The following is a 9,800-nucleotide window of genomic DNA, read 5'->3' as shown; positions in this document are numbered from 1 at the left end:
GGAGTAGTGCATGGTCCGTTTATCGACTACGCTGGTACTCTCCATGTGCTCGGTACCACGCGCATGTCAGAGCGCTGAGTCTAGCCAAGGCCACGGTGAGGTAACAGAAAGGTTCACACCTTCCCAACGCTGAGGTAGTAGCCACGGCTGAATCCCGCCCCGTCTGACCCCCGCCGCCTGTCGCTTCCCCATCCGTTCTCAAACTCGACAATCTCCACCATCAGCGCCGGATATTCGTATACGTGTGTTGCAGCACATGGCACGCCTAATGACAATTCCCAATTCCCACGTAACGCCAAGTAGATGATCAGTCATCGGGATTCCTGGACAACAATCTTTACTGGTGGCAAGAGCGGCCTGAGCTACCTGCAATGTCTCATGGCAGAGATCATTGGCTCACTTGGATGCGTACGCTAATCGCTTCGACTGTCATCACGCCAGGAACCAGTACAGGAAAGTACTCTGGGGCGTACGACTATCAAGCGCAGACTGTACCGGGTGGTGCAAGTATGCGTGAGATCCTTAGCACCAACATAACTAACTTCCTTTGGTACAATTTGCTGACATACGAGTCACACGAGTACCTGCACTGCGCAGTGTCGAAGAACGTATACTGCACATGTTGCATGGAGTTTACCGATTGGATCCTTTTGAATCTCTAACACGCAGTACACTCCGCTTCTTATCTTCCACTAGCACAGAGGTTGAGGATTGCGATCTCTCTCATTTGATGAGGAGTACCTTTGCGTATGCGGTTGCTTCCACTAGCACCTTTCCACATCTTTAGATCCCACCCCCTCAAAACACCCTCCCATTCTCTTGCAGCGCCCTCACCCTCTCGGGCGTAACAACACTCAAACTAACCGCCCCGCCGATAACAATGCCCAACAACAAAACCACAAACAACCACAACACCTCCACCCTCCCATCCCCATCCCTCCTGCCCCTCCCCCCAGGCGCATACGGCCCCACCATCTTCTTCAACGGCTGCACCCCATTCTTCTGCGCAAACTCATACCCCCTCTTCATGCCAGGTAACCCATCGATGCTAAGCTGGCTCTTCCACGCCCAGTAGTGATCCATCGATTCTTTCTCATCGCCAGCTTGGTATTTGGCGTCTTTCTTTCTAAAGTGTTCGTTCAGAATGTCGCGGTGGCCGACGAAGTCGTAGTAGGGCACGCTGAAGCCGCAGGATGTGCCACATTGGTGCACATCTACCATGATGATGCTGCGGGAACCGGGGATCGTTTCGATCTTGTGCTCAGAAATAAAAGATTCGTACTCTGGGGTTCCGTTCTCGATGGCGCGGCCTTCGCCCCAGATACGCACGATTTTTGGGGGACCGGTGAAGGCCATGAACATGACGCAAATTCTTCCATTCCCTGGCTCGTGCAGATGCGCATGTGTTTCTACTCCGCTCCCGGTAAGATCCATGTACCAAAACGTTCGCTCATTCAGGACGCCAAAGTTCTGGCCTCCTTTTGGGGAGATGTTGATGTGGCCGTCGCCTGAGAGGGGCGCGGTGCCTACCCAGAGCATTTGCTGTTCTTTGATCCATGGGATGAGGCTGTTTGGTATGGTTTCGTAGAAGACGCCCATGTTGGTGGTGGGGTGGGATGGGTCTGAGGTATTCGATGAGTGGTAGGATGGATGGCGGGATTACCTGGTGTTGGAATTGGGAGGTACTAGAGTAGCGGATGGGTGTTGTTGATGACGATGGTGATGCTGCGCAAAGGTTGATAGGGAATGAGAGTCCAGCAATCAGGAAAGCAGCAACTTTCAGACTTAACAACAAGCGACGTCCACAGATAACACTCTTGTTCAACGCCTTGAGTCCAGGCTTGAATCTCACCTTCCTATGAATCACAGCTGTTCCAATTCAACAGTCCAACCGTACGACAGTATCAATCCGCGGCCGGTATCGGCGTTGCGTAAGCCTGTTGGTCTATGCCGCGTTCGAGTTGCCTTTGCACAGACTAAGTTCGTCGTGCTCGCTTCAACCTGTTGATCACAAGATGTTTCTCGATGTAAGTGGTGATGTATGGAGATGCAGTTATCCGAAGGGTTCGGCTAGTGGGTAGCTGCAGCGGGGTATGCGATTGGGGTAAGCCGAGGGTCTTGGAAGCTTTGGCGTTGCATGATTGGTTGAATGGGACGTACGGAGTGATGTTTGGGGTATCGCAGTAGACAATTTGGAAGTGTGTATACATGGTTTCATATGATATATACGGGGTATGCCGCCGCAGAGACGCGGCCACGGTATACCATACTCGAGGGTATGGATGTCTACACGGTACACCCAACATCACCCTTCAAAACTCCAATACGTCCCGTACTTCTCGACTATATAATGCAATCGAAGCCATCATTTCTTCGGCAGCTCCCGGAAAACTTCCTTGAAGATCTTCTTGCTATTGTACAGGTTCACTAACCTCAGGCGCTCGTTGTCCAAATGCGCGCTGTCACTTGCTTGGCCGCACGGCAGATGCGCAGCAGGTGCATTGAACTCTTTCTCTAGGAATCTGATACTGGGGATAGAGCCACCTTCCCGGATGTACAGAGGCTTACGAGACGCTACTTCGCTTCGAGTGTGGTCCGGCGTCGAGTTGCCAGATGATGGGACAGGCCCTGCAAGAGCGGGGTCGGATGAGTTGGCCAGAGTATTTGATGTTGCTGGCGCAGGCTTGTCTTTAGCAGTAGGTGTTGAAGGCTCGGCCGCTGCTCGTGATAATGGCGAGAAGTAGTCGGGCGGCTGAACTATAGACATGCTTTCCCTTCGCTGTCCAAGCGTTGGACCCCATACTGACATGATGGCGCGCTCAAGCGTCTGGAAGATCTCGTTGTTGAAATCACCAAGCCACGGCTCGGCTTGGTGGTCGATTGTTACCTTGAGCTGGTTCTTTGAGTCAAGATCTTCGAACTCAGATTGCATGAAGGACTTGAGACTCTCTGCTACGTCGCCAGCTTCTTGATTCGGTACCAGTCGTATCGATAAGGCAGCCTTAGCAAGACGAGGAATGATGGTTGAGTTATCAGGACCAGAAGTCTGGAAGCGATGGATGGTGAGTGAAGCCTCTCGCCATCTGCGCATCAATGACTGTGCTAGCTCTCCTGCATCGCCAAGATCTGGGTTACCACGTAAAAGTGTTTCGGTAATCTCGGTATAGAGTCCCTCTTCATCCTCTGTCAAAGGTAGGATAGGGTCGTAGAAACCTGGGATCTGAACCTTGCCATGTCGTGCGGTCAATCGTGATAGCAGCATGACAAGATCTTTGAGCGGTTCGTCTAGCAAAGCACTTCCATCTACACCACTGTGCAAGTCAGGATGCTTACTCTCAATCTGCACAGTAGCATGTATGACTCCTCGGAGTCCGTAAGTCAGGCAGGGCACATGGTCGTCGAGCCAATAGCTGTTGGCCAGGAGGATCCAGTCAACATCACCAATGAGATCTTTCCTGGCTTGCACAGCTCTTTCAAAACCGCGAGAGCCACTCTCCTCTTCACCTTCTATGAGGAAGATGATGTCGGAATCCAGGCGCTGTTCATTTGCAAGCTCATGAGCTGCGTAGATGGCAGCCATAATCGGGCCTTTGTTGTCAGACGTCCCGCGACCATATAAATAGCCTCCCTCTCCTGTCAGCTCGAAGGGATGGTGTTTCCACTTGCGGTGTTCGTTTTCTGCAGGGATAACATCGTAGTGCCCGTAGAACAGAATTTTCTTACGTGAGGCCGCTGTAGCCGGGTTGCCGCGGAATTTTGCAAACACAATTGGGTTGTACTCGCTTGTGTTGATCATCTCGGTAACAGCGCCAAAATTCTGGAAGACGGAACGCAAGTAAGACGCCCCTCTACGACAGTCAGCGCGATATTTGGGCAGCGACGATACGGTCCGAAAAGACACGAACTGTCTCAATGACTCCACCATGAGATCTGCACAACGCATTAGTTGAGCAAATCAAAGTTTCGGATGTGTACAAACCGTTGTTGCTTCTGCGTGAGACGGCGTTGGGCTCCGCACAATCTCTGACTTCCCAGATAACCACAGTATTGTCATTGCCGCCGGTAACGAGGGTTGGCTTATCGTTGTATCTGGTAAACGCGGAAGCGAGAATTAGGCCGTCGTGTGCCTTGAAGGTCGTGATGGTTTCGTAATGCTCGTTGAATTTCTATCTATGTTAGTCATGGTTCTTACAAAGCCGTAAAGGAGACTCACCTGCATTACACCGGTTTTACCACCAGCGTACAGAACGCCGGCACCCAATGTTAGGGTATGAACATCACCGGTAGTCGCTTTGAGACTTCGCACGAGTTGCCGGGTTTCAAGATCCCACACGTTGACCTCGCCGTCGAAGCGCCCACTGTACAGGAAAGAGCCCTCTCTGGCGAGTGAAAGTATGGATTCACCTTCCTCCCTTCCATCTTCCAATGTGTAGAGGCTTGTGATGGCACCACGCTGTGCGGGATCTATGCGCCACAGCAAGATACGCCCGTCTCCTCCACCCGAGACCAGAATCTCCTCGGATGGCGCCTCCGGTATGATCCCGCTGCCCAGGAGCATGCAATGTACGTATCCGTAGTGGGCAAATTGGCAGATGTCATGGCTGTCGATTTGCAGCTCTTGCCCGCCTACTGCGTCGCGTGGTCTCGTATCTGCCCCGCTGGGCTTCGGGGTTTGCGCGCCGCCCGGTCCTAGGGAGTCGAAGAATTTGTTCTTTCGCTCTGCAGGATGCGATGACAGACTCGGGGCCGGTCTAGTGTCTTTCTCCTTCAAATCGTACCACTGCTACTGTCAGCCCATGCATTCCTGTTCAGTCTTCTTTCCTACTTGTATGCTTGTGTTCTGGGCTCCGAGGTAGACGGTGCGATGTTGTGAGGAGTATGCGACGCAGAAAATGTCTCCGATATCGTATGGCGACCAGAGCGCGTAGAGGTGTCTGAAGGTCGACGTGCACCAGACCTAACAACTCAGCATACACCGACGATGGACGTTCCAGACTCTCTCACATTGACGATCGGATCTGCTGCGCTCGAGAACAGCCACTTGCGGTCATGCGACAGACACAAGCCGAGCACGCTGCCCTTGTGCGCATGTATGACACTGCGTCGCTCGTAGGTATCGAGGCTGAACACCTGCACGTCATAAGTCTGGCGCCTCTGGAGCTCGCTTAGACACGTACTAGGATCTCCCCGCCCTGTGTTCCAGCGAAGATGTACTGTGAAGACACTGCTAACGCGAGGATCGATTTGTCGTGCTTCATCCGATGCGCGAGGGCCGGCGTTCGATTGCCATCTAGGCCAGACTTCTCTGCGCCCTGCGTCTCCAGGATGCCGTCATTATACGGAGGCGTTGCTGCTGGCATGGTCAGCCCGGCTTGGTGTTGTATCTCTGGAGTAGGTGCATGGTCGCGTGTAAAGGTTTCGCGACTTGGTGGGAGCGATGACGGCACATTCAGGGTCCAGGGCCAAAAGCGCCGGCTGCGGGGCCCTGATGCATCACCGATGGACGCAGCAACTCGACTAGACGTACCTCTTAGTCCTACACCTAGAGCTGTCTTCACTTCCTGCGATGTAAGCGACGCTGACAAGATGCACATGGTCCTTCTTTCTGCTGAGCTACAGCCTGCGAGGAGATGGAACGGAAAGATGGCAGAAGAAGAAAGTCCTGCGCTGTGCGATAGCGGTGCCTCCCTTACCGTGCTCGAAAGAGGCAGCCGTTGATCGGCTTCATCTACCTCGTTCAGCGTAATATCTGAGGACGTCTCGTCGTCGCTAGGTGACCTCTCAGGGGAGTTCGAGCCTTGCTGCTCGCACCGAGTAACGAGCTCACCGCTCCTACATGGCGAGCGATCTCGCTGCAATGACGCCATATCTCAAGGTGGGAGTGTGCTTCACAGTAAGCTGAGATCACGGAATAGCATCACTGCTTCCTTTTTCTCGATGGCCATATCAGCATATCTCACAGCAAGCGCAGTGGTGCCAACATATGTGCACCAGCGTGCAGTCACGTATGCACGTGTCGTACAACTTGGCGGCGCGCTGTCAATCATGCAGTCGCTCCCTAGTCTGCGAGCTCTAAACAATAGATAGTTCACCGTTCGCAGGCCCGAATACGTGGTCGCAGCGTAGAGAGCGGCTTCCGACGTTGAGCTACCAATTGTAAATGACGCGGTTGGTGTGGCCCGCCTCGAGTCGCTCCAGCTGCTAAGGAGACTTAGGACAGCCTCACGGGAACATGCATATCAGGGCGCGGGAGGCTGGAGGCTGCCGCATGCAGGTCGAAGAGATAGAGTGAAGATCGTCGGTGTGCATTCTGGAACACTCTGCCGCCAAGTTTGAGGATTGCGAAGCGCGGCCGAAGATTGGACAGGATGGGAAATCGGCGAGCAGAGATGCCTGTGTAGAGTGTAAATGGGACCAGTAGCCTTGATCGACTGCGGGTAATGAATCGTCGATAATGCCTCACCAGCACCACCAGGGAGTGCCTTCCTCTCTGCGTTGAAAACGTGGGAAAAGTGGGTTGAGAAAAAGGAGCGTGGGACCCCAACCAAACTACAGCCACACTGCTGGCCATGACCAAGACTGTCGAACCTCCAACAGCCTCGATGTGACGCAGCTTGCGTAATGTTCTCAGATTTTCAACCTTCTCAGCTCGACGTTGACAGCCTTTTGGAGTCTCGGCCGCGACGATAGAGCGCACCGCCACAGACGCCACAGCAGCACCGCCACGGCTGGCGCGGTAAGGGCAACCTTCCCAGCTGAAGGCTACCAGAGGCTGAACCTAGAGCCGATCATGCCAACTAGACAATGATTAACAATCTTGATTCCAGACGGCTCCATGTTGGGGTTTGGGCAGCAACAGTCGGGTTATGGCTGCCAGGGCCTGCATCGTTGCATCAGCACGCGTGAGAACTGAGGCTGCCGAAAATTAGTTGTCCAGTCGCTGTCACGACACGTTCACGATGGCTGCAGTAATAAAGCAAGACAGCCATCCGCACCAATGGCAGGCGAAGCCGGGGCCTCAGTGCTGCAGCGTCTCGCTGCCCGCATAGCCGGCGCCAGGGAAGCGCCTCCAGTTACATGGCGACACGCGCTGCGACTATGCCCGGACTGCACTGGTTGAGTCTTCACGCCGCAGCCCACGAACCAGGGCGAGACGTCACAGACAAGCGATGCGAAGTATGCGGGCAGTCTCGTGAATGGCTTTGCTGCAGGTCGCTTCGGCCACTCTGGTCGCACCCCGCGCTCCACCACCATCATGGCTGCGTGTCGCGGTCGGTAGAAATCGCCTCATTCCGCGCGTAGTGTTCCGACAATAGCGCCGTCAGGAGTGACTCTGAAATTCCTTATAGTCGCAGCCTGGCCGCGACGACTTGGTGATCCAGGTGGGACCTTGTGGAGTTGCGCCAGCTGCCGTTTCCGCGAGCACTGACTGATACATGCTCACCGCCGCCTTTTAGGCCCAGGACACAAGTACCATTCTCACCGCAACCAGCCTCAAGGTCACACAAAACCCCTCTTGCCGCGCGCTGTGCAGCTGCTGCAGGAACACAACGCCCTACTACGTCACCATGGCCGTCGGACTCGGAGAGACTATCACTGTTATTAACAAGAGCGGGAAGGTCGTGAGCAGTGTGAGTGCCCGATAAGCTCGCTAGCCCCCCGATAAGCCCCGTACTCGTACTGACGCCCCGCCCAGAGCAAGCACATTGTCAACGTCTTCAAGGAGGCCAAGGCCGCCTACCGCGAGCGCAAGGCGGAGATCAAGGCGGAGCGCGATGCCGCCGTGAAGGAGAAGGAGCTCGCCAAGGGCGTCAAGGCCATCCGCCTGGACGACGACGACGCCCGCTCCCAGGTCTCGCATCGCTCCAAGGCGTCCAAAGCCCACACCCATCGCACCAAGGCCCATGACCGGCCCGTGATGGAGCGCGGCTACAGCGACAGCTTCTATGCCAACGACAGCCCGCGAAGCAGCAAACACCGCTTCGAAGCCGACCTCGCCGGCGACGCACACAACAAGGAGATTGCGAGGAGGAATTCCGATCAGGCCGTCCAGCGCTCGTCGCAGAGCAGCAAGTCGCGATCCAAGTCAGTCGACATGGACCTTTGCTACGGCGACGTGCCCCCGCCCCTGCCCGACAAGAAGTACAACGACGTCGAGCTGAAAGAGAAGGCTTCCAAGATCGAGTTGCTCCTGGACGAGGCCAACTGCTTACAACACACGGCCACGGCTATGATCGAGAACCTGCAGAAGAATCCCGAAGCGCTTGCCGCCGTATCACTCACGCTCGCCGAGATCAGCGCCATCGTCGGCAAGATGGGACCTGGTGTCCTCATGACGCTCAAGGGCAGCTTCCCTGCCGTTGCAGCTCTGCTCCTCAGCCCCCAGTTCATGATCGCTGGAGGTGTCGCTGTCGGCGTTACCATTGTCGCACTCGGTGGATACAAAATCATCAAGAAGATGCAAGTCCAGAAGGAAGTCGACGCACCCCTACCCGAGCCGCAAATGGCGATGCCCATGCGTGCCGCTACCATGCCCATCGAAGACTCCAACAACCAGCTCGACGAGCTCGAGCCCCAGGAGCTCAGCCGCGTAGAGCTGTGGCGCCGCGGCATCGCAGACGTCGAGGCCAACAGCTCCGGCACCAGTGTCGACGGCGAGTTCATCACGCCCGAAGCCTCCCGCACCCTTTGCGCCGCCGGCGTACTTGACGAAGACGATCTCAAGTCCCGCCGCAGCACCCGATCCAAGAAGCACAGCAGCGAATCAAAACACAAAGAGCACAAAGAGCACAAGCACCGCGCACCGAAGTCCGAAGTCAGCGTCAAGACCAGCAAGACCTCCGACTCAAAACGTCCCTCCAGCAAGGTTGCCTCAAGTAAAGTCGCTTCCAGCAAAGTCGCCTCCAGCAAATCCGGCAAGGAGAGCAGCAAAGAAAGCAGCAAGACCAAGAAGAAGGAGAAAGAGCCTTCCGGCCTCAAGATGTTGTTCCGCGCCCACACTGTCGCCGTCTAATCCCCACGGCTCCCAACCAAATCTCCTCTATCATAGCGTTTGGCGTTTCCTTCGTCCTCATCATCCTTCATCATCGTACATCAGCATTTAGCGTTGCTTTGCTTCCTCACGTTTATACCATCTAGACGACATTACATGGGCATATCAAGATCCCGTCGTTGGCCGCTTGCTTGCTTGCTTTGGAGTCTTCTGGGTTCGTTCGGCGCAGGGGCGAACATAATGGGTCATGACTATCGCGAGTACTACGAAGATTCTTTTCACGCTGCTTTTATGTAACGCATACGTATCAATTACACATTTACGGACTCGAGAACGAATTAATATGTTAACAGTTATTCCCCACAGGTATCCCTGTTCTTGCAACTCTCACACCGAGCACACTTCATCGATCCCCAATCATGCATCACGCACACCCTCATATACCTCTCCCCTCTCACCCCCGACTCTCTCACAACTCGGCCCGAGTATTGTCAAACCAACATCTACCCCTTCCTCGCCCAGAGATCCAGCCTCTCCCCTTTCCCTCTCTTCGCGTCACCTGAAACATCTAATGACCTCGTCGACCCAACGCATCGCTCCTTTATCTTTCGCAATGTTCATTCAACATAACCAGCCACGCATTAACATGCCCTGAGCGCGAAATGAGCAACGAAGACTATGTCGGCAGCGGAACGATACCAACGAACGATGACGACTATGATCATGAATAAGAACACCAGGAACGTAAAAGTATGAACAAGACAAGAAAGAGCAGGAAGTGGCAAGACAGCCAATAAGCAACGATCCG

The 9,800-nt window shown here is 54.6% G+C and overlaps 3 protein-coding genes across 3 annotated transcripts; 1 reads left to right on the top strand and 2 right to left on the bottom strand.

Annotated features, from left to right (window-relative positions):
- Window positions 1–798: 798 nt before the first annotated feature.
- J4E88_004972 (uncharacterized protein) lies at window positions 799–1,599 on the bottom strand (the record flags this gene model as incomplete). Its single annotated transcript, XM_049398614.1, has 1 exon — window positions 799–1,599. One exon carries the CDS (start codon window positions 1,597–1,599, stop codon window positions 799–801), a length of 801 nt encoding a protein of 266 aa, XP_049255294.1.
- A 766-nt stretch (window positions 1,600–2,365) lies between these two features.
- Window positions 2,366–5,360, bottom strand: J4E88_004971 (uncharacterized protein; the record flags this gene model as incomplete). The annotated part of the gene is made up of 7 exons (XM_049398613.1): window positions 2,366–3,848; window positions 3,906–3,930; window positions 3,980–4,166; window positions 4,214–4,780; window positions 4,826–4,957; window positions 5,005–5,130; window positions 5,178–5,360. 7 exons carry the CDS (start codon window positions 5,358–5,360, stop codon window positions 2,366–2,368), a joined length of 2,703 nt encoding a protein of 900 aa, XP_049255293.1.
- A 2,208-nt stretch (window positions 5,361–7,568) lies between these two features.
- J4E88_004970 (uncharacterized protein) lies at window positions 7,569–9,013 on the top strand (the record flags this gene model as incomplete). Its single annotated transcript, XM_049398612.1, has 2 exons — window positions 7,569–7,631; window positions 7,697–9,013. The coding sequence occupies 2 exons, from the start codon at window positions 7,569–7,571 to the stop codon at window positions 9,011–9,013; spliced, it is 1,380 nt and encodes a 459-aa protein (XP_049255292.1).
- Between the last annotated feature and the right edge of the window lie 787 nt (window positions 9,014–9,800).

Source organism: Alternaria novae-zelandiae, assembly GCF_023758075.1.
Source record: "Alternaria novae-zelandiae strain BMP 2774 chromosome Unknown scaffold_9, whole genome shotgun sequence".
In the NCBI taxonomy this organism is placed as follows: domain Eukaryota; kingdom Fungi; phylum Ascomycota; class Dothideomycetes; order Pleosporales; family Pleosporaceae; genus Alternaria; species Alternaria novae-zelandiae.
This window is presented reverse-complemented; position numbering and strand designations above follow the sequence as displayed.